Source organism: Fusarium poae, chromosome 4 (assembly GCF_019609905.1).
Source record: "Fusarium poae strain DAOMC 252244 chromosome 4, whole genome shotgun sequence".
Taxonomy (NCBI): Eukaryota; Fungi; Ascomycota; class Sordariomycetes; order Hypocreales; family Nectriaceae; genus Fusarium; species Fusarium poae.
The window spans coordinates 626,432-654,043 of NC_058402.1; the positions used below are offsets into that span (position 1 = coordinate 626,432).

Sequence of the window (27,612 nt, forward strand, 5' to 3'; positions counted from 1 at the left end):
GCTAGGTCGTGGGGTAAAAGGGCCGATGTTGAAAGAGGAGAAATCCTTCTTTCTTTCAGACTGATCAGAAGACTTGAGCCTTGCCTTGCATCGAAAAGACGCGGTAGTATTCTTACAGGGCCATCATTGACGTCACATCGTCTTGTCTTTTTTTTCATCTGCCCTCTGGTTGATGCTCTTTTGTTTACCCGTCTCACAGTTAAGTACAGGGATTTATACATCACTTGAGTTTAATGGTCGGACACTTTGTGAATCATGGTAACTCAAGTCTGACAAGGTTACACTACAGTTTTTCCAGCTCATCAACTCGAGGTCAAAGTCGGGTCGGTCAAACGAGAACCATGGATCGACATAGCTAAATTTCCCAAAAAAGGTCACACAATCTTTTATGCTTTTTACCTTTTGCTTCACTTTGTCTCTCTTTTGTTTAGGTCAGAGTTTAAGTCTGGTCACCAACATATGCCTCGGTAGCACAAAACTACGTCTCCTCTTTTATCTTGACCGGTTCCATGTCGAAAGAGTCTACGAGCATGTTATGCCTCTCCCCATTCCCCACGATGAGGGTCGGGTCTTACTATTCTTCCCCGCAAAATGGGACTAGAGATCCCTGTTAGTCTCTTAGTCCAAGTTATCGAGCGATCGTTTGTGTCCGACGAACGCCCGTGGAATTGCGGCCCGTTGATCCTGTGATGAGTTTCTTGGGCCATCTAGTCTATATTGGTGATAATACTTCTATTCTACCGTAGTTGATCCATGAGATGGTTCGGCTACGACATAAATACGGATCGCTCGGTTGTGCCTTGGTTTACATGTAACGGTTCAGAAGTGGCGCAGTTGAAGGCTGGGGATCATGGACATGACATGCAAGAGGTAATTGGCCTTGGATAGACACGAGTATTGGGTTGTATGCATACTGCACACGTTTAAAAGACAAACATTATTAGTTAGATGACGCAGTAGCTCAATTCCTATACAGGAAGGTGTATAAGCTCTCAATGTGCAAACTTTTCCTCAAGGAACCTCACGATACCCCAGCCATATTCATCAATGACCCCATTATACTATACATTCCTCGGACCGGTAAACCGACAAACCGCCCCGAAATCATGAAGGACCTTTCTCTCCTAGGTCTCTCTCCAGTTTTTGTCTCCATACATTAATTAGTAAAGGCCGGGAACAATTCGAGACCGAACAATCTTGCGATACTCCTCCCAGTCTTTGCCGTACTTGCGGTGACACTTTTCGTCATCTCGGCGCTCGCGGTGAACAAGAAGAATGCCAAAGTACAGAATGTAAAAGTATGTGATCAACATACCCCATCCCTTGGCATCGCCTTGAACGACTTCACGACCGTCGCGCATCACAAACGCACCCTCGACGTTGGCGCCGGCGCTCATGATCTGGTAGCCAGCGAGGCCTGTGGGAAGGCAGTAAGGCCATGACTGGATCCAATCGCCAAGATAGTTGATGTGTCGGGACATACCCCACCAGCCAGTTGTAAGCAGCTTGCTACCCGTCTTGGTCTGGATGTACTTGAGGTGGGAGACCTTGGGGTCGCTAGGGTTGGTGCGGAAGCGGTTCTTCTCGTTGTTGGCCGAGCGGAAGATGTAAAAGCCAAGACCGATAAGGCCGAGCATCGCGGCGAGACCCAGAGGACCGAGCGAGACGGGGTGGACGGAGAGGTAACGGGTCTGAAGCGAGTACACATAAGGCACCCAGACAATGTCGCCGAAAGCAAGCATCATGCCGAAGCCGTCGGTGGTAATGTCCATTGTCGTCAAGATGGCGGGCTCATTCCACCAAGAGTCAAAGACATACAAAGCCTGGACAGCAGTGATAAGGATAGAGCTATCCGTCACAAAACCGTAGTTGCGGTACTGCTGAGCGCACCAGGAGCAGTTCATAATGATCCAGCCCATCATGCCAGGTCGGAGCTCGAGGAATTCCTTAATGTCAACCTCACCGATGAGAGGAATCTCAATACGGGGATTCAGTTCACGACCAATGAACCAATCGTACAGGATGTTGCCCGAGTGGCCCCCGGCAGCGAGTTCGCGGTTCTCCTTGTTGCCATGCTTGACGCTGAAGCTTCGGACGTAGACAAATGTCGCGACGAGATACGAGTAAATAATGTTGGCGGAAAGAATCTGGATAAAGTTCTCCGACATAAAGGTCCAAACTGGGAATTCGGCGCCCTGAGCAAAGGTTCCGGCGGCTAGGACAGCGAGAGTGAAAGTGCTAGAGTACAAGGCTAACAAAGGTTAGTTATGTAAATGTTAAAGCTTTAAAGAAGTTGACGAACTGTTGAATCGGTAGTTGAGTCTTCCACCAGAGCGCAACTCAGTACCCTCGACTTCGATCGCAGGCAAGACGCGGTAGAGGATCAAAGACAGGACATTGTATCCGATGACAGCAAGCGTTCCGTTCCAGCTAACAAGACCAGCAACTCCATTGTGAGGCCAGCCAACTTCTTGCTTCAGCGCATCGAGCGACAGAGTTTTGGGTTGTAGTAGGGAGGGCGCGGGACAACCAGAGATGTCATTGCAGACAAAGTTGAAGACGTATACGAGAACAGGAAGGAAGAAGGAGATGGCGAAAGCTCCAGGACTATAATTGTGTTAGTTAAGACTTGACTCAAAGGAGATAGAGTAGAATTAACTTACGGGCCAAAGAATTCGTAGCCGTGCTGCTCTTGCGCAGGAGGCTGTTTAGGCTTGACGGCCATGGTTGATGCTGTTGTGAATTGAGGAACAACGGTAGAACTGTTAACTCAAAAACAGTTGACTGGTTTAAACCAAGACTGTTAGAAAGACAACGTCAAGACTTTAAAAGCATTAAAACTTGAAGAAATAAGACAAGCCATCAGGGAGAGTCGTTGACGAAATTACACGACTTTTAGTTTGATCTAATCTAAGCGTCCCCTATACGCCCTGCGTATTGGCGTATTAGCGTATTGAGCTAGGGACCAGGTACCGAATTCTCGTTTTTTTCCTTCTCTGTGAAACCCTGTCGTATTCGGCATTGTCTCTTCGTCATTGGAGTTGCAGCAAATCAGAGCTTGTGTGGGACTTGGTTTCAGAGCAACCAACGGAAACTCTATAGCCGACTCTCCGACGACTTGAATGATGTTATCACCGGACAAATAAAGACCCGTTAGTTTTGACTGTATTAAACAAGAAGCCAATCATAAGCTCGAAAGAGAGCCCCTTGAGGTATCCGTAAAGTGACATGGAGGACAGTTTGAGGTTTTGGATACAGGGTCACAAACGCGTAATCAGGGAGGAAACACTTCTTTTATTATCATCTTGACCTTTATCTTTTGTATTGTTCGTTTTATTCTAACTTGCTTGTCTCTTTTGGCGACATTCATTCATAGACAAGTCTTATCGCTATCCTTTTCACACTCAACCCCTTCGTCTAATAGCCGACAGTAGATCTGTCTGTCTATTTGGAAGGAACGACATCCATTCCAACTCCAACTCCAACTCCAACTCCAACTCATTCCCTCTAGTTTCATTCTCTTCAACAACTTGTCTCCCTACGATAACACGACACACGATCGATTCACGATGCGGTTCCAAACGTTACCATTCATTTTATCCTTTGCCGCTGCCGTCAGCGCAGACATGGCAGAGGTACCCTCGACGACAGTACCAGCCCCGGCATGTACCGCAACATCGCATACCGGTATGGGAGGTTTCTACGATCTACGACCAGACATGGCCGTCGTTCCCGATAAAAACACCAACAAGTGGGCGGTGACAAAGGACTACTTCTCAAAGGGATACGATTATGGCAAGAACTTTACACTGAACCTCTGCGGCGCCGTCGTCGAGCCCGTCACCAATGTTTATGGTGTTGAACCTCCTTTGTGGCAGAACGTCAGCGCATATTACCAGGTGGGAGGCGAGGTTTTCTCGATAGGGTTGGTTTGAACAATGCTCTCCCCCAGGTGTCTTTTTTGCGCCAATTGGAGAATGCACCGGCTAACACAAGCAGTTTCGAGTCAATGGACTTGCAAAGTCGAGGTCGTAAGCTGGTCCTTCAGTACACTGGAGGATCACCCTGCGGCGCCGACGCCAACAAGACAGAACCTGTCTACAAGCGATCCGCCCAACGAGACTCTCCCCTCGAAGACGAGAACGACGATGCGACCGCTTACACACCCGTGCCCGAGCCCGAAGAGCCAGTGGAGGAAGAGCCCAAGCCCAAGGACACTCGAAGACGCAAGTCGACCACCATCTCTTTCCACTGCGACAGAGACCCTGGTCAGACATCGGCCAGCGTCTCCTTTGTTGGCACGGACCCTGACGAGTGCGCCTACTTCTTTGAAGTCCGATCTTCTCACGCTTGCGCCCATGCCGAGCCGCACAAGCCCGGTAGCGTCGGGCCTGGCAGCATCTTTGGTCTTATTGTCGTCATTGCCGTACTCGTCTATTTCCTCGGTGGCATCTTTTACAACCGCACCGTCACTCATGCGCGTGGTTGGCGCCAGCTTCCCAACTACAGTCTCTGGGCAGGCATCTGGAGTTTCATCTGCGTGCGTCAATCCTTTTCTGGTTCCTCTTCTAAACCCGAGCGATACTCCCCCTGAGTTGTTTTTTAATATCTCTTTTTTTACCTCTTATCCTCCCCCTTTCTTTTTTTTTTGAACTGTCTGTAAAACTGGGAAATACAACGGCGACAAGAAAATAAACATGGGGCTGACGGATGGGATTTTGCCTTTTATCTTTATAGGAACTTTGTTCTTGCTGCTTCACGGCCTGTCTGCGACGTATGGCTGTTCGACGTGGCTATCAACAAGTGCACTCAAGTCCTAGCCGGAGAGAGCAGGACCGAGATGCCGAGAACCGGCTGATCGACCAACTAGATGAGGAGTGGGAAGATTGAGTTATAGACGGATAGAGAGTGGTGGTGTTTTACTGTTTAATGGGATGGGTCTGGGTTTGCGTGTTATATATAGAAAGAACATGGAAGGAGTTTACGGTTTGCACAATAATAGGCACATTGAACTGAGTTTCGAGAGATGCTCTTGTCTCGTATGTTGAAGCCATGTTAAAAGTTCATGCCATTGTCTTTGTCCCTTGTGTGTTGAGTTGTAAATAAGCTGGACTTGTAGTTCCGCTACCCTGTACCATCAGGCTTTGACACAACTCTCGGCCGAGTCATCCTCTGGTACTTCCAAGAGAGCTTCGGGTAACGGGACAAAGTACCTTGAGATAGCCTTTCAATAAGAACCCACTGAAGCAAGGGAGACTGAGATCTTGCAGACGATACCTGAGACTTGCAGGAGGCCATAGAACCATGCATGCATATTCGCATCGTGGCTCCATGGACTTTCGCCTTTGTCATATCTCACTCAGCCACATGACAGTAAAAAAACAAAGTAAACTACATTTTAAAAAAGAAACAGGTCCAGTGTGAGCGGCACGGCCCATGGATTGAAACTTTCTTTAGCCTCCTTTTTTTGCTCCCTCCAATCATTGAACTCGCCTCGTCTAAGCGAGAAAAAGCAAAGAGGAGTACAAAAGACATACTCGTTCCAGAACTGACAGTAGCCACAAAACGACACGATTGGGGAGGTTTGTAAGTATCTCATGAGTTTGCACACACACACAAACGTGCAGCCTTAATCTGACTTACTGCTGACGAACTGCAGTAGCATGGAAGCAAGAAGAAGGATTAGGGATCAACAACGTACCACATGACAAATTGACAGAACTATGACGAGGCTGGAACTAAGGTTCTTTTCTTCTTGAGATAGCCACTGCATGAGAGACATACGGTAACGTCAACAGTCGATGCAGTCTTGTTAGAAAAGAGAAAGGTTATCTGTTCAAAAGTGCCCCCACAAAACGAAAGGTCACTCTCGTCCGGCTAAGTATCATAGGTGCACTTGTGTTTGATCAAAGAGATCAACAGACGGGGAAACTGTGCCGGCCAGATCAACACTGCGGGGCACTCAAAGCAGAGTTAAACATTTTTGCTCCGACGCATATGACTTCGATCCCAGATATGACCGATCTTCGGAGAATAACTAGATACGAAGCAAGATCCCAGATCCAATCGATCTTCTAACCATGGACCCGGTGCGATCCAGATATGCAAGAAGCAGACTGAAATGGGCAGGGTGCACTTCATTTCTCCTTTGGATGACCTGCGACGCACAAAGCAAAGGATCCCTGCAAGTTCTTGTTGTCTCAACAGACGGAGGGATCCCTCCTTCTCTTTTCCTCGTCCCCCCAAAAGGCGTTTAGTCGTTTAGTTCCTGTGTAACGACCGTCCTTGTCTCGGCCCCTGGGAAGATTTCCCGCGGTACGGTACTCGGGAATCTGTCTGAGATTGCTTGCTGTGCCCTGCAATTCCAATCCATGTCTTCGGTATACCGAAATAGAGAATTTGGTAACTGAGATGCAGCAGTTGGTATATTTGATGCATAGAGTACGTAGTACATGCAATCGCAGTCCTGCTGAGTCAAGTGATTTGTGTTCTGTGCATTCGACCGGCATGTCAATGCCAAGTTGACAAGTCATGTGTTCCATCTCGGTATCTCGGGGATTGCCTCGTAACAAGGAGCTGAAGGCCTCAAAAACAGGCCCCCTCTGCAAAAAGAAAAGAACAAAGCGATATACGATGACAGAAACTCCTTGCATCTTGGCGAAGTTAGCCACTGTACACGTTTTCTTGAAAATAAGATGAGGCTCAGCTTTTTGTCTTGTCAACACAATACTTGATACTCATTCATTACCTTTTTGAGTATGAGCTGCGTCACATTTGCGAATGGCGACTCTCTGACAATAGAGTTCCAAGGCTGATGCAAGCCTGACTTGTTCAGCCGCCTGGGGGGCAACGGGTCCAGTCTTTCCGTGAAGCCATCGTGTATGATGATGCATTATATGGCATCATGTCGGTTCGTGCAGCTAGGGAACGGCGATAGCCAATTCATGTCGACGAATATGGAAATACAGTTCCTAGTTGTTCTCGGGAGCTTATGTGTATTCGTCTGTCTCTTACATCGTCGTCATGAGCTAGGTGCTTCGAGTTCCTGAAAAAGGAAGCCCAGATCTTCAACAAACAGTATCTGTAACCCGTAGTTGCCGTCCGCTCTAATCTCATCGCCGCTGAGCCTTTCCGAATCGGTAACTGCTTGCTGTCTTCGCTCCCGTGCTCCAGACCAATGCTGAGAAAGGCCGTATCGTTGTATTTCCTGAAGAGTCCAAGTGCCTGTTTAGTCAATGAACTGAGATACTGTAAAGAAAGGAAACCGGCAGGTGGGATGTCGTTGATTAGCTAGCTTGTGTCTTTAGTGTGTGGCTGAGAGTACACCAGCTGAGGACATGACACAAACTACCAACACTCCCCCCCCAGCCTCACCCTTTTTGCACATACCCTGACGTACCTTGTCCAAGCTCCCATCTTGGTTGACGACCGTTGCGGCAGGGAGCCGCGTCTGGCATGGATGGAATAGACCACCCACAACTGCCAAAAGATGACATCCCGGACGGTAGTAGGGAGGCGGCTTAGATCCCCACGAGGCGGGCGTAATCTGCAAATGCAGTGAAACCTTTCAACCGGTCACTTGGTATGCAGTATTCTCTCAGGATAGAAAAGCGGCTTTTAAAGATCTGACGCTTTTTTCGTTTGATTTTCGGAAGAAGGGGAATTTTGTAGACACCCCAAGTTTCCACTGAGAGAAGAGAGATGAGACAATATTCGGAGGAGGCGATTCGACGGGACGGAAACGGGTTCCTAATATGATTATGATCGTATTTGCCTGAGTTTGCTTGACGGTTGTTTTTACGGGAAACAGGGGTCTTCTGTTGGCTTTTCTGGAAAGTCAAGATTATTATGTATAACGCCAAAAGGAGACAAGTGTCGTAGAAGACACTTTGAGAGCTTGTACCTGGTTCCAGCGGTCTGAACGGTTGAGTTACATGATATGCTTAAGGTTGGCCTTGTAGCAGTAACTGTGATTCTTTGTATTCCAACAGTGAAATCGATTGGGTTGAGATTTGAGGAGTGTAGTGAGGTGTATGCAGCCGGACAAAGAACGAAATAAGGAGTACAAGACGTAAATTCGCCGCCTTCTCTTAAACTGTTTACATGGTTGCTTGATGTCGTCCGATACCTGTTGTTTGATGCTTTAGTCAGTGATTTGTACTGATGTTTAGGAGGAGTGGCTTTTGGTTTGCCTTTTCCTTTGTGCGCTGGCCTCTGTGATAACTCAAGAGTAAACTGATCAATATTTTTGTCTTTTTTTCGCCTAGGGGTACTTGTTGTTGTCTAAACTTGGTGATGTGTTTCGACAAAGTGTTTTTGGTGTTTTGGTGTCTTGTGGAAATCAAAGTCTAGGCCATCCTTGGTTGGAGGTTCCTTCCCGACCGTAAGATTGCCTCAACACCAAGTCGAGTGCTTACTCAATAAATTCAAGTCGACTGTAAATCATAATTAAATTTACAATGTCTACTGATGTAAACTCGTCTTTCTATATGCAGTCTTCTTCTTTCTTCCTCTTTTCATCAGCATTAACCAGCATGGTGATCTTCCTCAGCGTTGGGTTCCACCCCGTATTATTACATCCCACTAAAGGTCTACCAATTACTTTGACGCTCAAAAACAGTGCATCATTAAGACTCAACAAACTTGGATTAATCGTTAATCATGGTCAAATTCTAATCGATCGTGAATCATAGTCCAGTTCACAATGTTCATATAAGCTTGTCTTTCCTCCATTCTAATCTCCTTCCTTTCTTCTTCCTCTCATCAATATCAACCATCATAATGATCCTCCTCGCTGTAAGGGCCCACCTCATATTATAACATTCTACTAAAGGTACCTAGGTACGTCAATTACTTTTACGTCACCCCTCAAACATCAGAGGGGTGTATGGTACCCCTCTGCTGGCGTTTATTGTACCCCCCTGTCCTGTCTCTGTGCATGTCTTAGCCCCGATCTTTAGCTGCAGCTGGCAGTTGCCAGCCTAACCCCCGGTTGCGATAGGATGCATGGCACCGGCACTTCAAGCCGCAAGACACTCCACGATATGCACGAATATACAAGTTTATATCCATGTCTATACACTTACCCATGTCTACATCTCCCGGTGCTTTTGTAAAAGCCATACTGCTTGAGTTACCCGTCATTACTGCAAGTTCGCAGACCCTTGTTATTGCCATTTTGAGCGGAATAGCCTGTTCTGGGCACTTGGGAACCAGGGGGTTGTGTAATACTGTATTGCGGTGCAGTTCTTTATATCAAAAGGTGCATTGTGCATTGGACCAAGTGTTCCAGGGTCTATTCTGATCTTCTATATCAGCTGGCACCAGCCCCCTCTTTGAAAACGCTTCAAGTCCATTCCTCAATATTCAAGACTCTACTAGCACTGCCCACTTCTATTAGACCCCTGTCACTTCTGCACTCTCTCTGCATATTGTTCTTAGTCTTCTGACCTTATCATTGGTTCTTTTTTCCAAGTTGACAATTGCCTAGGGCCTCTCTTACAGCGAGGAGTTGTTGGTCTGTATCCACAACAGTTTATCGTTTGGATCAGATCAAACGATAGCTCTGACGCTATGGTTCCTATTCAACAGTGTTGGTGTTCTTCAACAATGCAAGTTCAAGATACAAGTCAACACTGTTACTCTCCTGGCTCTGGATATATTTCGCCCCCATGCTCGACCTTTCTCTTCCCTCACTCTTCTCCCACACAAGAATTCCATCCAGCAATTCCATTTCTGTCTTCGTCACAACAGCTTTCAGACTTGACTTCATATACAACAAGCTTCTATCCATCACCACTCTTCTCTACATCACCAGAAGCTTCACATACAACAAGCTTCCACCCATCACCACTCTCCTCTACATCATCAGTAGCTTCATCTCGCAGCTCTCCAGGTATGTTATTACTTTCTTCTTAACCTATATTTGCCTTTCCTCAGTGCAACCTGCTCAGAGCTGACTTGAAAAGACACTACAATCAAACAAGAGCCCTCAGAGTTCAACATGGCTTTTTACAACTTTGTCTCTCCTTCGGACAGTTCCCTGACTCCCTTTGTCGGCGATTACCAGGCCGCTTACACCGGCTACGCCGCTTCCCAGTACAATCCCATGTACTTCACCGGCATGGATCCCATGCATGCTTCTGGTAGCTTTGCTGGTTACCCTGTCGCCCACACCTACGCCCCCACCAATGTAAGTGTCTAGTTCCTCGTATATATTCTACTCCCTTTTGTCTTTATTCATACACTTTACGACGTTGGGATTCAGTCAAGTTACTAACTATTTTGCAGGCTCACTCCGCTTATTTCCAGCCAGTCCAACCAACCATCGAGGACTCTATTGCGGCAATGCTTGCTGAGATGAGCCCTAAGCGCCGTGAGGTTGCTCTTAAGATCAAGGAAAACTTTCCCGACGTCGACACCGAGTCGTTCTACAAGTTTCTGATCAAGCCCGAAGAGGACAACAACGCTGAACGAAAGGCCTACGTCCTTCTCCTTCGCACTTTCAAGATCCCCTATGGCTACATACGGGACCTTGGAGATATGGACTGTGCTGAGTCCACCCTGCGAGGAATAAAGCGGAATGCCACTGTGCCCGCGGAGCAGCGACCTCGCTGCACAGATGAGGAGTGGACTCCTCGCCAAGTAAGTCGATCATACACATGACTTACTTTCTTTACATCATTTACTAACTGCTGATAGGTTTTCACAATGCTCGTCTGTGTGAGCGAGATCCAGGCCCAGCGTGGCTTGACTCCTGGCACTGACCACAACATCCCGTGGGCGCAGGTGGCCGATATGATGGCGCGATCCCTTGGGGAAGGGGCTTTCAAGTTCTCGCCCATGGCTGTTCACCGTCGCTACAAGTTGGAGGACCGTTTTAATGGCGACGATTCTGACGATGACAACTCTGAGTAGACTTAAGGGGCCTATCTGGCCTAGCTGGACTCGGCTGGTTTTCTTTTCTTTTTCTTTACGATAGACAGGTTTATGGGTGTGCATAAGCAAATGGCTACAAGTAGATAGCCCAAGAAAATTAATCACTTGCACAAACTGTTTACTACTTTGACTGTGACATGACTATACCTAGTTATCAAGATCGCTTTTCTTAAGTACGCAAGACAGAGCCTTCACTCACATGAAGTAAATATATTCCAAAAATGTGTTCCTGTTATAAGGAAGACTTACTATTGCCAGGACTACATATTTGGCTAGAAATCTGCCCCTGATCGTATCTTTCTCGTCATTTTGCCTTCTTCATCTGGTCTTTATTTTTTTAGTTTATTTCTTTACAAGTTTATTGTATTTAGGTAAAATCAGACAAATCATAAGCAAGACAAATTTAGAAACATCTTTCTCGATATCCATCAAATGTAATGCGATTTACCAATATTGAAACAATCAAGAGGTATGGGATCTACTTGAAGGCACTTGGCACTCCAATGTCTCCAAGTATATTGCGCAATGTGTTAGGATCCTTCTTCAAAGCCTCCCACTCCAACTCATTCTTGACCAAAGCCGTACCAGCAAGTAGCGTACCGTTGAAAGCTACTGTGCCCAAGATATCACCATCCTGACTTTGGAGCTTGACTCCCTCAGACAGGCGGGGGCATATCACAAGTGTTGACTTGGTCATGGCCATGTTGTAACTGATCAGGGTAGGTCCATTGGCAGGCGCTTCGCCTTCCTGAGTGGTGTCTTTGGTATAAGAGGCAACGGCTTTACAAGCCTTGCGGTAGAGTCGCAGGTATATAGCGTGAAGTTCAGTGCCAGACATGTTGAGATTGATGTCTTCGGCGAACGTGGAAAAAGGTGCAACTTTGACCTTGAGCTGGTCGGCTAGAACAGTCCAGGGGGTGTCAATCTCAAAGCCATCTTTCATTCGTGCAATTGGGAGTAGCTGGATGTGTCGATGAGGTTGGCTAGCACCAGAGTGATCACCGCAGTTGAAGAAAGCGTAGAGACCATCTCCGCCGCCCAATGCTCCATCTCGATGTCCCTGCTCGGCCTCAGTTCTTCTAGCAGCTTCATATGCCTCGATGCAAGCTAGTGTGGCTTCTAAATCAGACTCTTCAAGAACATGAGTCTGAGGTTTAAAGTCTTTGGTGGCAATGATGAAGTGCTCGGGTACAACAGCAAACTTGTTCAAGACACAGTAATGAGAGGGGCCAAGATCCGAGACTTTAAGGGCAGGTAAGGGGTTCTCGAAAGGATCAAAGGGTTTTTGAGGCTTGGAAATGTCTTTTGGCGGAGGTTTAGGTTTGTTGGCCAGGGAAGGGGAGAAACGTAGTTGGAACTGAGATATGTTAGTAACGTCTCTATGTGTATATGTGTGATGGGCAAGATTAAAGATGTTCTCACTGGGATAGAGTCGACATTGAGAACGGCGACTTGAGTGGGGAAGTAGTGCAAATCACCCTCTGATCTGGCCTTTGTAAAAGTGGTCTTGACGAGCTCAGGAAGGTTTGAAGGGGCTTTTATGCGAGGCATTATAGATGAGATGGATGTGTTATCTGTTGGTAGACTAATGGGAATTTCATATGAATCAACATAATGCCCGAGTATCAAAACTTGGAAGTGTCTGGTCAGACGTAGTCAAACTGTAGTGGATCAAATCTCCGGAGCTGCTCTCTGGTTGGTTGTAGAACCTGGTCTTGTGTGGTCCCCCAAGTTTGGCCAAGCTCCCTCCTTCTCCCTCCTTCTCCCTCTTCTTCTGTGGCTTTCCCCCTCCCACAACATCCTTTGTCTAAAAAAAATTACCTTTTCCAAACACACCCAAACTTATCACAAAAAATCACAAACGATACATAACTTCATTTGATTTTACATTCTCTTCAACATTTCTCTTGAAATCGAAAAATGCCGCCGCAAACGCGGAGTGACACCGGCTCCTCAACGGTATGATCACAGGGTAAAACACTTCATCCTTTGTCACTGACTCCTTCATTTCAGATGAAATGTCCTCCAGTATCATTCTCATCAAGCCCTTAGCATCAGTATACATTTCTTCTATATATACGAAAGCCGGCGATGAAATGACAACCGGCCTTGAGCCTCGGGGCCACGCCCCAAATCATTTAAACACCAGCGATTTCAGTGATCCCTGAAGCACCAAACCATCTATATATCTTAAGCTGGCCCTCACGGCCATAAACAGTAAGTCAGAAGTTATACGCTCAAGTTGTCTTCAGCACTCTTACCCCCTCACAGCCCGCCCAAGTCACTACCTCGGGGCCGTCTAGAACGCCAGAGGACATGACCTCAACAGAGGTCGAACTTCAGCGGCCCTCCCATCCCCTTGCCCACATTATGTCGGCATGTCAGAGGCGTCTGGGTTCACGAAAAACCGGCTGCCGAACCGCCTTCCAAAGGCTGGGATTCGCCACCCGAGAAACCACCCGTACGCGCTTCCACGGCTGCTGAACCATTACAACATGCCTGAGAAGCGAGGCAACTTGGTCTCGAGCTTGTACCCCAAAACGTTGTGCTTCGGTCATCGTTTTGGAAAAACAAACTCGGGGTCAAGTTGTCTCGCTTTTCAGGTATGCTGTAATGGTTTAGTGGTTGGACTATCACAGGTAAAAGCCGAGAGATAATGATTGGTGTTTCTAGAAACTCCCAGTCGTTGACTTATCAAACTTTGTTTGAGAAGCGAGGCAAATTGGTCTCGGGTCTGCTGTCCCATCACCCTTCGGGGCGGTGAGCTCAGACCCAAGATCCATTTGTCTTGCTTCTCAAGCAAAGTCTGATAGTCGCGGATGCGGAGTGAAAAGACCCAAAAGAGGCTGAAGGACTATCCTTACCGTTCCTATAAACGGCCGGCCGTTGGGACATGATCACATGCTTGAGAAGCGAGGCAGCTTGGTGCCGGGTTTGCTGTCCCATCGCCCTTCGGGGTGGTGGGCTCATGCCCAATATCAAGCTGTCTTGCTTCTCAAGTATGCGGTGATGGTTCGACGGTTGTGGAAGTGTACATGGGTGGTTCTAATGGTAATACAGTGCTCAGATATATCGCTAAGGCGATTGTCAACTACCACGCTGCTGGTGGTAGTAGGCCGCTCGAAAATCCAGCAGCGTGGTAGTAGGCCGCTCGAAAATCTGTTTGTGAAATTGATCACAGACTTCAATGCTGACATCAACCTCGATGTTAATTTCGCGGTAACACCATACGATCGACCTTATATCCATTCCATCAAATGGATGGCTGATCATTCGACTGGCCGCAACAGCTTTGAACAATGGCATTCAACAATAAGCCAGCCGATTTCAAAGTAAGTTCTGTTTATATAAAACACATTGTCCCTATCAGGCTTGTGTTGCTGGATCTAGATCTTAACTAACATAACTTTGCCTCAAATAGATTATTCTGAATCAGAAATGCCGCGATGGAACTGATGGACGATATGGATTTGGAACACGATGTTGATCGTACTACTGGCGTCAAGTTTGTCTTTAATAATATCGGAGGCATGGGATTGATATGGAGATCGTCTGAAAATACGGCTGGACAGGAATGGTATATTGTTATAGGAAACAATTCAAGATACAGCTTCTCGAACCCAACATGTCATCGTCACAAAGTCTTAACTCGAACCACTTTCTTCTCATAACTACCAACTGCTATTTGCTTACACAGAGAAAGCTAAATACATACAGCAATGAACATGTCATTGGTAAGATGACTGGGTAGCATACGGCTTCTACCAATGAAGAGGCTAACAAGTATATCGTAACAGAAACCGGCACCCTCCACAAGTACAACAAATACATCTACACGTGGCAAGAGGAACGTCCATACGTATATGTCTACTTAGGTATGGCCCTGCCACAGGCACGTATCTTGTTACTTGACTTGCGTTCTCCGCCTATTCCCCGTCATTCTATCTCATCAGAGTTCTGGTTTACCTGGAGAGAGCTATGCTCAGCCGTCTCAAGGTTTATCACAACTTATACCAGATAACGCGAGAACCGAAGCTACGAGCGAGAAATTCACAGCCGAGCGGTGAAGCAGCATTGCCCAACTGATGTTCGCTCCTTCATGAACTACTCAAACTATCGACCAGCGACGATAGGTCCAGGTTCGCAACATACGCTTCCTCAAAGCCCATTTTCCACAAGCTATTATCAAGAAATAACGAGTATTCAAAATCAAGAAATATATCCAGGATTCCTTAGTGCTTAGAAACATCTCAGCGTGCAAGAAAAGGGGCACATTCAACTCCATACGTATACGAGTACAGATCGACGGAGGATATTACCCAACCAGCCTTGCCGCTAGGAGACCTACATCCTATACAGTAGCCTCGGCGGGCAAGGCATATTTAAATTGTTGAGTATTGACTATGCTTCCAACCTTACACCGCAGGGCCGCCGACTGACTTTCCTTTCTCCGCAGGCTCTTGATTATAAACTCCGAGATACCCCTGAAGCCGGTCGACCGAACTACCTTTTCCATATTTTTACGAGAAGACCTGATTATGATAAGCGGAGTCTATCTGCGACTTAAGATACATCCACAGCCTGGTCCTGGTGAGCGTCAGAGATGGATGCAGCCAACCGTATATCGAAAAGGGGCCACATCACAACCAGGAGATGGTATATCGACAGTGTTAGTCACAAGGAACACGACACAAGACAGCAAGCAATTATTCCCGATATAGAAGCTCAGTTCAGCCTTTTAAACAGCTGCCTTCCTGCGACAAGTCTTGCAGTACCTACTGGCGTGGCCATAGTTTGTGGGCTCAGCAAGGGCCTACTCGATTTCTGAGCTGATCGCCAAGCGCCCAAGAATGATTTGAGCTGCCATGGTCTCTGCTACATATCGATCGGGGATTTTATCTGAATCAATATCACGAATGGACTTCAGAGCTTGCATAAGGTATGGGTGACAGTTAGGGTGTGTAATTGAGCTTTCATTGACCCTGCTCTTAGGTGTTCTAGCTAGTGGGGTGACAGTTAGGACTTGGTATTAGGGAAGGAATATATGCGTCTTGGCTATAATCGCCGCACTGGCCCCTTTGATGTCAGCCTAACTCGGACTTCTGAGCCTGGCCATTGTGTGTGAGAGAGAGAAAGGGTAGCGGGTATCAGAGTTGAGAACAAGTCTAGTTGGACACATATCATCAAATGAGGCCTGGATACCTTGCTATAGACCCTACCTATCACCACCCTTATCAGATAACACATTCAGAGTCCGTGAGATCGAGCCATATGTCAATCACCAAGAACCACCTTGTTATCCCTTTAGAATCTGTACCAGGAGATCCCGCCGTAAATCTACTGTTCTCCCCCCTCTGTGTCGCCCCCCTTATCATCCACCGGCCGCAACATCACCGGCTGAGTATTCCCATCCTTATCATAAGCAGCTCGACCGATCTCCCTGAATCCTAGTTTCTCGTAAAGCCGTCTACCTGACTCGCTAGAGACAAGCACTGCAGGAACCCCTTCCTCTTCAGAACGATCGATACCCCATTGTGCCAGACGTCTTCCAATACCGGTCCGTTGACATTTCGGCGACACTCCCAACCAGGAAAGACCCCAACGCTCGGCAGGGTAGAGTTTCTCGGCCTCTTTTGCGCTAGCAACTAGGAAGCTCATAGCATCTGTTGAAACAAGGTTGGGATCGGGACCGCCAGTAATAGATCCGTAGAAATTCCCCAGTGTCATCTTAAGTCTCATGAGTTCTGTTTCAAGTTCAATCAGTACTTTTCTTGGTCATCATTCCTCACGTTACACTTACTCTTGTCCCAGGTATCTCCTTGCCAGCTCTGAGCGACATAGCTCGTCCCATAACGCGCCCAAACGGCAAAAGCGACGAATTCGCCATCACTTTCCCTCTTGGCCGCCAGTATAACTGACCCCTTCTTCCCATACTCTTCGAGGAAGTTTGTTGACCAAGCCTCTCGGAAGCATTCAGGCTGTTCCAGGCGCTTTGGGAGCACAAGAGCGTAGAGAGGATCGTCTGCAAAGGTTTCGCAAGCCAGGTCGACGAGTCTGTAAGCTTCCTCGAGGGAACTAATCCGAATAATCTTGAGAGGCGTTTTCGACAAGTTCATTTTGTGTTTTTGATGTGGAGGATGTTAAACTTGGAATATTTTTAGACTTCCCGGCAGTTGTTGTTTGTCACGTTCTGTATGGCGTCTGAGTTGGGGGTTTTTTTTTTGGCAATGTTTATTGACTGACGTCGACGTTGTTAAATACAGATAAAGTCTGCTGTTTGTTAGAATTTCCAGATCTATATTTGTGTACGAAAAACAGGAATAGGATGTATAGACATTAGATACTAAATAGACATTTAAATATTCGTCTGATCCTGGCATAAATATCGTCTCGATGCCGCGTGTAGCGATCCACGATTGTGGCTCAAGCTTTCGGGTATAAAAATAAACAGCGTCAATACGACGCAGCCACTCAAAGAGGCCCGGCAAGACCCATTCGGGATGAACGTGGCATGAAAGACATATTATCTAGTAGACCTCGGGTATCGGGACAATTGGCCACTCCATGGGAACATAGGAGACGAAATTAGTAGGTTGGTTTATGCTATTTAGGTCGGGCTTCTTAAGTTAGGTATTTATCTTGGACCCAAACGTTTTCGTTACCCTCTACCCAGTACTAAGTAGCTCGCTAATACTGCCTTGACTTCTTCCAGTCAGCGGGCAGGTGCGGCTCATAGGATACCTTAGTGGGTAAGTACCTAATTTACCTGCCCATACACAAAATCTTCCGTTCTTCATCAACTTACATTCTTCATTTCTCTTTTTACATGATAATACCATGGCACAGGTTCTCCCGACTGTTAGCTTCGAACGCCTCGCTTCTCTTTACCCCCCCCGAAAACTGATGTGTTTACTACCACTCCGGTAGGTCACGTTCAACTGTATCGAGTCGACTCGCATCGTTATCATTATATAGAGGATACCTAGTAATGAAACTGTCTTTGCCCTTTCTCTCGGGCGCCTTAGCTATAATGGAGCAGCATTCGGATGGCAGATTATCCACCCCAAGATCCCTTCCTACGACGGCTCAACACCTCTTACCCAAATTAAGAGATCTAAAGCTGTCCTGGTAATTTCATCGCCTATGCTTCTAGCGACCAGTTTTTCTGATACCATGGTCTACTAGAACTGCAGGTGACGAAATAGTGATCGGTTTATGCCACTTAGATAAGACCTCTTGTGCCATTTATTTTGGTGCCCCCAAAGCTTAGAAGACTTCTCTGCCACAACCAATGAGCGTCGGGAACAACACCACGGTGTTACTTGCACCTTCCCAACGATAAAAACTTCCGAATGTGCACGTGGATTGCAACCGACTCTAACATTCGATGCTGACAATTCTTGTCTTTCCTAATGGTCATGAAGAACGTCACATCTCTACCTCTTTTGTTCCGCAAATGCCAGGGCCCAGTCGCACAAGGGTGCCACGGATGGGGAACACCAACGTTGATGCAATAGATTGCATGGAACGTGTGCAAGCTTGGTTAGTTTGTTGGCTCTTGAAAACGGTCTCCCTGTGGAAACTTGCATACTAATACGAGCGCGGGGTTTAGATGGGAACGGCTCATGTTTAAAAGCAGACGAGACGGATACGCAAACAGTTCCAACCTTCTTTATTGTCAGCGGTTACACCAAACTCAACATGAAGACTGCTACGCTCCTATACATGTGTGGCCTTTTGGCTACAGCTGTTATGGCCGAGTTCGACGGCAACTTGAACTATGCCAGTCCGTCTCGTCGTCACGATCGACTTGGTATGAACGTTCCTCTAATCAAGCGCCGTTCCTTGAAACGCGGCAACAAACCCTACAAAGTCTCCGACCTCAACTTCACCCACGGTGTCGCTTCTGGAGATCCCTGGCCTGAAAGCGTCATCCTATGGACTCGTATCGCCCCTCGTCTTAATTCCAGCCTTAGCAACAAACCTGTCGATGGTACTGCTGGATTGTACAGCCACGAGACTGAAAAGTACATCAAGGCCGATCCCCATCCTATCTGCGTGGAATGGAACGTCTTTGGCTCCAAGCCTTCTGAAGATGGAGTAAAGTCGTTGGCTAACGGTCGAGCTTACACTACATCTGATATCGATTATACTATCAAGGTGAGGACCGAAGTATGACTCCATTGGACAAGGCTAACTTCCCCAGGTTGAAGCTGATGGTTTGGAGCCTCTCACCACTTATTATTATCAGTTTTCTGTCTGCAACTCCAACATAACAAGCCCCATCGGCCGTACTAAGACTGCTCCTACAGCGGACGACGATGTTTCCGATTTAAGCTTTGCAGTTTTCTCTTGCAGCAACTATCGTGAGTATCACCTGTCACCTCTATCAAGTGCTTCGAGTTTGAAATTCGCTAACCAGCCCAGCCAATGGTTACTTCAACGCTTACGGAAACGCGGCTAGAAAGGATGAGCACGACTATGTCATTCATTTGGGAGATTATATCTACGAGTATGGGACAGGAGGCGAAAGAGCCAGCGATCCTAGTACCGAAATCTTTACGCTTCACGACTACCGAACTCGCCATGGACAGGTATGCTCTTCGGACGATCACCGTGTTAAACCGGGCTCACAAACTATAGTACCGCACCGACCTAGATCTCCAGCTTCTATCCAAGGATTTCGCTTGGATCCCAACTTGGGATGACCACGGTATGTTGAGCACTCTGTCAGGGGAAGCAAACTAAAGAAGATGCAGAATTTGCAAACAATGGTTACAGGGATGGTTTCTCTGGCCTTAACAATACAGAAGACTCTTTTCTAAATACCGGAGAGAAGGTCAGCGTCGATACTCGAAAGGTGAACGCTGTGCGGGCTTACTTTGAGTGGATGCCTATTCGGTATGACCCTCTGCTCTCTGTGCTGCTCAAGTGTCACTAATGTTTGTCACAGCCAAACCGACTTGGACGATGGTCTACGAGTATGGAGATCCTTCAAAATGGGCAAGCTACTTGACCTCATCATTCTCGACACACGAAACTATGACCGGAGTATTACCTCGCTGAACTGGAACGATAAATATATCGACATGATTAGAGATGATCCCAGTCGAACTCTCATGGGAAGTCGTCAAGAGAATTGGTTCTATAGGTCTTTGAGCGAGTCCAAGGAGCGAGGTGCCGCTTGGCGAATCATTGGCAACCAAATCATATTTTCGAGTATCACTGAGAATTATGGTTCTGGTGAAATTCTTTCTGGTGATAATTGGAACGTGAGTCGAACTACAATGCTGGTCTTGTCCACTGTCTGACTCTTGTAGGGCTATATCGCGAACCGAAACCGAACTCTTGAGCATTTGTATAACAACGACATCAGCAACAATGTGTTCCTCGCCGGTGACAGCCACCAGAACTGGGTACGCCTGGCGATATGATGTCTGACTTTGACTAACATACTGCAGGTGTCTGATCTTGTCTGGCTGGGAGCAAAGGAATACGACAACAAGACCGGAGCTGGAAGCATTGGAGTTGAGTTTGCTGGAACTGCCGTCAGTTCTAGTGGTATCGACGGCCCAATCGAGCCCGCCGCTGGTGAAGCCGCTCGATCTCGAGTTGATAGGAACCCCGAGCTACAATGGCAGGAGGGCTACTACCGCGGATACTTTATTCTAGACGTCAACTCTAAGCAAGTATCATCTCGATTCTATGGTGAGTTTTATTTGAATATCTCGAACTAGCACTAATCTCTTCAGGCTCTCCTTCTGTCGCTACTCGCAACTCGTGGGACATCCCCCTGGCCAACTTTACAGTCGTCTCTGGTGAGAACCACCTGAAGCGACCTGTTGCTGGCGGTCGTGCTGAGTCTGGTGCCCTTCGTTATGGAGAAATCACTCACACCAACTTTTCTCTCAACACTGAGACTGGAGAGTGGAAGGAGATTAGCTTGGAGAATATGTATGTTAAGCATAATTAAAAGAGTAGTCCTAGTGTGAATAAAAGATCGGGAACCCGCTTTGGAAAGAGTCTTTAGAAATCGTGCTATGAAAACACGCCTGATATTAATATGGCCAATTTAGTTAGGCCTGGTGAACCAATTTCTGTTTTAAATGTGTGTATAACGAAGAAGGGGATGAGAAACATTTTGAGGGTAGTAGTGAGGATATAAACCAAATAGTCATGATGTTAACCAACGTTCCCAACCAATATTCAACCCTCGTACTCCTCAGGCTCACCCTCCTCGTACTCCTCAGCCTCGTCGTCGATGTCGGCGTCTTGGTATTGCTGGTACTCGGAAACCAAGTCGTGCAAGTTGGACTGGGCCTCGGTGAATTCCATCTCGTCCATACCCTCGCTTGTGTACCAATGCAAGAAAGCCTTGCGTCGGAACATGGCTGAGAACTGGTCGTCGACACGCTTGAAGATCTCCTGGACGGCGGTAGAGTTGCCGACGAAAGTGGCGGACATGTCGAGGCCTCGGGGAGGCACGGAACAGACGGAAGTTTGGACGTTGTTGGGGATCCAGTCGACAAAGTACTCGGAGTTCTTGGTCTGGACCTTGAGCATCTGGTCCTCGATCTCCTTTGTTGAGAGACGACCACGGCTGGGAATTTCGTTAGTGACTATCTCTTTGAAATTTCAATAGTTTCAAAACTTACAAGATGGCGGAACAAGCGAGGTATCGTCCGTTGCGGAAATCAGCAGCGGCCATGATGTTCTTGTTATCGAAAATCTGCTGAGCGAGACCGGGCACAGTAACGTGCTGGAAGGTCTTCATGTTGCGACCAGTCAGAGGGGCAAAACCGACCATGAAGAAGTGAAGTCGGGGGAAAGGAATCATGTTAACAGCAAGCTTTCGCAGATCCGAGTTGAGCTGACCGGGGAATCGGAAACATGTCGTCACACCGGCCATGACGGTGGAAATCAGGTAGTTGAGATCGGCGTACGAAGGGTCGGCGATCTTGAGGGTCCTCTCGTAGATGTCGTACAGAGCCTCGTTGTCGATACAGAAAGTCTCGTCAGAGTTCTCAACGAGCTGGTTCAGGGACAAAGTGGCGTTGTAAGGTTCGACAACGGTATCGGAAACCTTGGGCGAGGGCATGACGGAAAAGGTGGCCATCATGCGATCGGGGAACTCCTCGCGGATCTTGGACAGAAGAAGGGTACCCATACCGGAACCGGTACCACCGCCCAGAGAGTGAGTCAGCTGGAAGCCCTGAAGATGGTCGCAGTTCTCGACCTCGCGACGGACAACGTCGATGGCCTCCTCAACGAGCTCGGCACCCTCAGTGTAGTGACCCTTGGCCCAGTTGTTTCCGGCACTGGCCTCACCGGCGACGTAGTTGTCGGGGCGGAACAGCTGGCCAAGAGGGCCGGCGCGGATAGCATCCTGGGGACCAGACTCAAGATCGACCAGAACAGCACGGGGGACGTACTTGTCGTTGCCACCCTGAGAGAGTTAGAATTCACATTGAAATTTGCAACGCCAGTTAGCAACCGCAGTTGGGACTCACCTCAGCAAAGTAGACGTTGATGCGCTCACGCTGCTGGTCAGAAGTACCGTGGTATCTAATGTGAGGTCAGAAAAAAAAGGTGAGGCATAAAGTCGGTGACGTTGTTGACTCACGCGCCGCTGCCATCAATACCGTGCTCCTTGGAGACGGTGGACCTGGAAATATGGTTAGTTCAAGGTTTTCAAGGTTCAATTGAGCTTAAAAAGCTTATAAAGATACTTACCAGAAGCTGGAACCGACTTGGTTGCCCTACAAAAATTCATCAACTCAATACATATCCCTCAAAGCAATTTTTTTGGTGGTGGGTTCGCCCTTACACATTGGCCGACCTGGACGTGGACCTGGAGAGAAAAGTCAGTTTGATGATGGCAAAGAGCTCAATGGTGAATAAATCTTACAATCTCACGCATCTTGACTGGTGTGTGTGTGTGATTAAAGTTGTTTTTAGTTGTGTGTGTCGTTTGTGGTAACTCCAACAGTCAAGTCAGTTCAGTGAGAATGAGGCAGAAGAAAAGACAAGTCTCCTTTAAAACACTCGTAAAATGGTGCCTAAAAGTAAAATGAAGGAGAATTCCGGTGCCTGGGGAAGGAGAAAGGAGGGGGGGGGGTGACAAAGGGGGGTTAGGAACGGGAAGGAAAGAAAAGAGGCGGTAGAGGTACTAGTGGCATGATTGTGTAAATATAATTGGGTGGAATTAGGTCACTCATTAGGTGTCGGATAACTGAATATTTGGTATTGCAATTTCTTTTTTTTTTCTTCTCTCTCTCTTGTCTGCTTCAGTTGCTATGGGCTTCTGGGTCTGACAGTACGGTAGAGCAGGGGATGATGGTAGTGTAATGTACAGTGGGAAAAGAAGAGCTCGTGTTTAATTGTCTGCCAATCGATTATGTGGATAATGGATGTGTCCATGTTTTGATGGGGGGGTAGCTAACTAAGGTGAGCTAAGCTACCCAAGCTCCCTGGAGCTATGCCTACCAGTTGTTGCCTTTAGGCTACGAGATAATTGAGACTGTGGTGGCCAGTCAATTGCGACTGTCAAGCAAACATGTAACGTGCATCTGCAAGTATTCCTATCCTTTGTGGTTGCCTTGTTGCTATGCTTTGGACTTGTTGTTTGTTTTCTCCTCAAATTGTTTATCTCGCTTCTCCTTTTTGTGGCAAATTAGATCAATTGTGTGACTTGGACTTTTTGACCCATGCTCTGTCCCTCCCCCCTCCTCTAGGTCCCCTAGTCTCCCAATTGGTTGGGGTTCATGGGTAGTGGCTTCATCGACAGCGCTAAAGATAGGGAAACGAGAACCTTGTCAACAACTGTCTTGCTTGACTCTCAACTACAGACCGATTTAATGTCAAGTATCGCGAATTAACAGGTGCAATAGTTACATATCCTGCTAATTGTCTACTAGAAACGTGTACCATGGCTGGAAACAAGATAGCAAACAAATTGAGACGTTAGTCAGTCATCTCACCAAAAAGCAAACCCCAAAATTTCCCCTCATGGTTCATCTCACCGCTTTATCAGAAATGTCTTGGGCAAGCGCCATGATCAACAAATATTATCACACCGCGAATACGGACGGATACATAAACTCATCCTTGACAATATTCTAGGCTGAAGTCATTCTAGAGATAACGTTTCTTTTTTAATCAGCTGCTGAGTTTGGCTGGTGAACAATGGCAGAGCTCTACAAATGTCATCGGCGCCAATTGACAGCATTATTACAGAGTAATGTCGTGAAATATGCCAACATCAATTACCTCTGATAACGACTTTGTAACTGGAACAATGCCGACTGGTTGACCCTTCAAAGTTAAATGATTGTGACAGCTGAAACCTGCGTGCGGCTACATCTTAGCTTGGTCCCTACCACCTCAACACCATCAATCACATCACCAAACCATTAGTCAGCACAACATTTTTCAACACGACCAGCTTGAAGACTTGGTTACTGGTGACAAAAAGTAATTGTGATCTCTTCATGCGACATGGTAACTATGATGTGCTTAAACATCTGCTTCAATTTGGTCTGGCCGTTTTCATCTCCAACTACCCTACACCGATATGATGGCACGAACCTCAACAAGGTACAGATGAACTATCAACTGCCAAGTCCAAGACCGAAGCGACTATTGAGAGTAAAGTCATAAGTGTCATTGCATTCCAGGTGATGAGACTTTGATACAATTGTCGGTTTTCCAACAGGTTGTTGAGATGACATGTTCATCGCGAAGAACTTGATCACATTGGAGCGGCTGAAGGCTCCGACAAGTTAGATCTAGCTGTGTGTATGGGGTGTGTTTGCCATAGATAATAACTGGACTACAGTATTTTCTGTCAGATAGTCAAAGGATATAATGTACACTATCTTGATCTCACCGTGCCATTAAGAGGGATCTCGCGACCCTGAACGACTTGTCACCATGTAATATTTCCTTTTATTGGAGTGCAATGATTATGTCAACTTGATTAAACTTGCATTTCTAATCTCAATCACCTAACTGTTTACCAAAACATATCCAACGTACCCAACCGTGCTTAGTTCTCTCCCTCACCCGCAAGGGCTGTCATGTTCACGTCTCCAACCTTGATGAATTCCTTCTCCTTTGGCAACGAATCCAAGAACTCATCAGAAACATGCAGATGATCCTTGACAACCTGTCTTGGCGTCAGAGCCAACCACTGCGCAACAGAGATGTCTGAGAACTTGGGCGCCTGGAGAACCTCGAGGAAAATCAAATCCGTGTCTCCGGTGTTCTCAACATAGTGACTGTTGGCAGCTGGGATGTATCCCACTCCTCCGGCTGTGAAATCAAAGGTACGCGCTGACTCGGGTGCCTTGAAAACCGTCACACGACCGCTTCCCTGGAGGAAGTAGCTCCATTCGTCAGAGGTTGTGTGCCAGTGGATTTCGCGGACTGCTCCGGGCTGGACAACCACGAGAGCGGCCGAGAAGCCCTCGGCAATGGGAAATGTCGTAGGGTCAATAATTTTGACTGAACCTCCGGGGACGGTGTGTGGTTTCTGCTGAGACCAATGGTACGTGTACGACTCGTTGCCTTCCAGTTTACCAGCTGGGCCTGTCACGGTCTGCTCCTTGATATCCTTGGGCGCAGGAGTACCGTTGAAGATCTGTAATGGCATTAGCATGGGATCAGACAGATCAGGGCAAGACACTCACGTAAAGCTGATCCTTTGGAATATTCTTAAAGGCAGAGGTGTCGGTCTTGAAGTTCTTGGCCAGAACGGAAACAGGGTTTCGCAGGAATGTCTCAGAAACCAAGAAAGTCTCATCCTCGGAGAATTGACCATCGTTGAATACGAGTAGAAACTCGACTCCTTCGTCAAAAGCCTGGAGACTGTGAGGAACACCAGGAGGGAAGAACCAGACATCGCCGGCGCAAAGATCATCGACGAAGCTCTTGCCTTCTTCGTTCATGGCAGCAACGCGGAGACAGCCTTTGGTGACTAGAGACCACTCAGCCGAGGTATGCCAATGCAGTTCGCGGTAGGCATTGGGAGCAAGACGCATGTCTACTCCAGCCATGGCGGTTGCAGCAGGGAGCACAGCCTGGTTCTGCTGTCTCGCCCATCCAGCGCCAGGCTCGCTGCCAAGACGGTTGTGAGAAAGACCCAGTGGCCACATGGCGTTCGGGACATCTCCAGTATCTGTGCCTGGAGGAGCATACAGATCAGGGTTGAGCTTCTCGTACTCATATGTCCGAGGGCCAGGGTCAGTGGCACCTAGTCCGCCACGGATTGGCTGAGGGACATCAACACCGTCAAAGTCGAGATAAAGTCCGAGTTTGGCATCTGCTTCCTGGCCGTTGACAAGCTTTGGATCCTTGACCACGGCCGAATCAGACTTGTCGGGGTCAGGCAGAGGAGCATTGCCGCCGAGCAGACTCGAGTCACCATACAGAGAACCGCTCGTTGAGGTAACAGTCGGAGTTGGGGGATCAACTCCCCCAACTGGACCTGTGTTCTCTCCATAGTCCCCCATCCTGTTGGCATGAAGTTAGATTGTAGAGTAACATAGTCAAGCTGTGGACGGACTTACTGGGGAGCTGGACGAGCCAGACTTTGAGAGATGGTGGCCGAGGCCAGCAGGGCTTTGAACAAAGCGTTTCGAAGTGTCATGGTGGAGGAAGGCTGTTTTCTGATCACTGAGATTGATGAGATGAGCTTGATGCTTGGAAAGAAACGATGGGTGTACTGACATGCTACTTATATAGTTATTTTCGGGTGGCCGTCCCTCCACCATGCACGCATAATCGCAACAGCCTTGTAGGGTTGGTCATGATGGTTGTTGCCGAGCTCGGGACCGAAAAAGTGAGCACACGAATTATTGAGGCGATCATCGTAGTGATCGCCAGAATCCGAGCTCGCCGAAGTCGTGATGTCAGCACACAAGGCTGGCTTCGCCCTGGTCGTTACTGGCACTAGAACAAAAGTTCCGCCTATTCTGTATAGACTATAGTATCACAAAATAAGCAGAGTTGAGTCAAGTTGTTAAAGCCGCGTATGCCTAATCTCGGACATACGAAGAAATCAAGTTGTCGTTGTTTCGTAGATCCAAGTCTTATTGCTGACAGGTACCTACTATGTAGGGATGGTTGCAATTGTGCCAATGGCATTTGTTCCAGACCACGCTTAGACCCTGTAAGGACGGCCCGAGAGATCGCTTGGCGGGCTTGGTTCCTAGGAGCCAACGGGACTTCGGCACTTGAGATTATTCAGCTTTTCCATAGTAGGTGTGGCTTCAAGTAATCTGGCTGCTTATTTTGACGGACATTCATCGGTATGGTTCGAAGCATGGATTTAAGCTTGGAGTGCGGGCAATCACATCAGCAGAGCATAAGCGTTCTTTGTTAAGCGGTGTTTCACAACGAACGAAGTTGTTACCTTCAATATCGGATAAGACGGAGAGTTCACTGATATATCTTGGAATTCGGCGAATGTGCATCATACCCAATCATACATACACATCTTACTTACAGGTGAGGCTCCAAATCTATTACTAAGTTTTGTCAGCTGTACATCATCAATATATTGGGTGACACAAATTATCAGGGTGTGCTGAGGTGCAACCAAGACTTTGGTTCCTCTTGTATCACCCATGTATCGAGCCATGGTAGAATGTTCCATTTTGACGGGAGGTTGTT

At 47.4% G+C, this 27,612-nt stretch overlaps 10 protein-coding genes across 10 annotated transcripts; 4 read left to right on the forward strand and 6 right to left on the reverse strand.

Annotated features, from left to right (window-relative positions):
- Window positions 1–1,160: 1,160 nt before the first annotated feature.
- Window positions 1,161–2,725, reverse strand: FPOAC1_010314 (Delta(14)-sterol reductase; the record flags this gene model as incomplete). Its single annotated transcript, XM_044854707.1, has 3 exons — window positions 1,161–2,251; window positions 2,303–2,607; window positions 2,664–2,725. The coding sequence occupies 3 exons, from the start codon at window positions 2,723–2,725 to the stop codon at window positions 1,161–1,163; spliced, it is 1,458 nt and encodes a 485-aa protein (XP_044702020.1).
- Window positions 2,726–3,569: 844 nt separating this feature from the next.
- Window positions 3,570–4,594, forward strand: FPOAC1_010315 (uncharacterized protein; the record flags this gene model as incomplete). Its single annotated transcript, XM_044854708.1, has 2 exons — window positions 3,570–3,925; window positions 4,000–4,594. 2 exons carry the CDS (start codon window positions 3,570–3,572, stop codon window positions 4,592–4,594), a joined length of 951 nt encoding a protein of 316 aa, XP_044702021.1.
- A 2,427-nt stretch (window positions 4,595–7,021) lies between these two features.
- On the reverse strand, window positions 7,022–9,177 carry FPOAC1_010316 (uncharacterized protein; the record flags this gene model as incomplete). Its single annotated transcript, XM_044854709.1, has 2 exons — window positions 7,022–7,224; window positions 9,087–9,177. The coding sequence occupies 2 exons, from the start codon at window positions 9,175–9,177 to the stop codon at window positions 7,022–7,024; spliced, it is 294 nt and encodes a 97-aa protein (XP_044702022.1).
- Window positions 9,178–9,671: 494 nt separating this feature from the next.
- On the forward strand, window positions 9,672–10,917 carry FPOAC1_010317 (uncharacterized protein; the record flags this gene model as incomplete). The annotated part of the gene is made up of 4 exons (XM_044854710.1): window positions 9,672–9,895; window positions 10,039–10,192; window positions 10,291–10,644; window positions 10,702–10,917. The coding sequence occupies 4 exons, from the start codon at window positions 9,672–9,674 to the stop codon at window positions 10,915–10,917; spliced, it is 948 nt and encodes a 315-aa protein (XP_044702023.1).
- A 499-nt stretch (window positions 10,918–11,416) lies between these two features.
- FPOAC1_010318 (uncharacterized protein) lies at window positions 11,417–12,489 on the reverse strand (the record flags this gene model as incomplete). Its single annotated transcript, XM_044854711.1, has 2 exons — window positions 11,417–12,295; window positions 12,361–12,489. 2 exons carry the CDS (start codon window positions 12,487–12,489, stop codon window positions 11,417–11,419), a joined length of 1,008 nt encoding a protein of 335 aa, XP_044702024.1.
- Window positions 12,490–13,839: 1,350 nt separating this feature from the next.
- FPOAC1_010319 (uncharacterized protein) lies at window positions 13,840–14,959 on the forward strand (the record flags this gene model as incomplete). The annotated part of the gene is made up of 5 exons (XM_044854712.1): window positions 13,840–13,950; window positions 13,999–14,270; window positions 14,375–14,443; window positions 14,656–14,672; window positions 14,736–14,959. 5 exons carry the CDS (start codon window positions 13,840–13,842, stop codon window positions 14,957–14,959), a joined length of 693 nt encoding a protein of 230 aa, XP_044702025.1.
- Window positions 14,960–16,275: 1,316 nt separating this feature from the next.
- Window positions 16,276–17,054, reverse strand: FPOAC1_010320 (uncharacterized protein; the record flags this gene model as incomplete). Its single annotated transcript, XM_044854713.1, has 2 exons — window positions 16,276–16,682; window positions 16,739–17,054. The coding sequence occupies 2 exons, from the start codon at window positions 17,052–17,054 to the stop codon at window positions 16,276–16,278; spliced, it is 723 nt and encodes a 240-aa protein (XP_044702026.1).
- A 1,585-nt stretch (window positions 17,055–18,639) lies between these two features.
- Window positions 18,640–20,911, forward strand: FPOAC1_010321 (uncharacterized protein; the record flags this gene model as incomplete). Its single annotated transcript, XM_044854714.1, has 9 exons — window positions 18,640–19,098; window positions 19,145–19,304; window positions 19,366–19,532; window positions 19,582–19,651; window positions 19,698–19,839; window positions 19,892–20,210; window positions 20,259–20,354; window positions 20,400–20,646; window positions 20,691–20,911. The coding sequence occupies 9 exons, from the start codon at window positions 18,640–18,642 to the stop codon at window positions 20,909–20,911; spliced, it is 1,881 nt and encodes a 626-aa protein (XP_044702027.1).
- Window positions 20,912–21,144: 233 nt separating this feature from the next.
- On the reverse strand, window positions 21,145–22,858 carry FPOAC1_010322 (uncharacterized protein; the record flags this gene model as incomplete). Its single annotated transcript, XM_044854715.1, has 7 exons — window positions 21,145–21,538; window positions 21,594–22,384; window positions 22,449–22,503; window positions 22,562–22,603; window positions 22,672–22,697; window positions 22,766–22,789; window positions 22,847–22,858. The coding sequence occupies 7 exons, from the start codon at window positions 22,856–22,858 to the stop codon at window positions 21,145–21,147; spliced, it is 1,344 nt and encodes a 447-aa protein (XP_044702028.1).
- Window positions 22,859–24,985: 2,127 nt separating this feature from the next.
- On the reverse strand, window positions 24,986–27,595 carry FPOAC1_010323 (uncharacterized protein; the record flags this gene model as incomplete). Its single annotated transcript, XM_044854716.1, has 5 exons — window positions 24,986–25,579; window positions 25,629–26,451; window positions 26,508–26,613; window positions 27,446–27,461; window positions 27,545–27,595. The coding sequence occupies 5 exons, from the start codon at window positions 27,593–27,595 to the stop codon at window positions 24,986–24,988; spliced, it is 1,590 nt and encodes a 529-aa protein (XP_044702029.1).
- Between the last annotated feature and the right edge of the window lie 17 nt (window positions 27,596–27,612).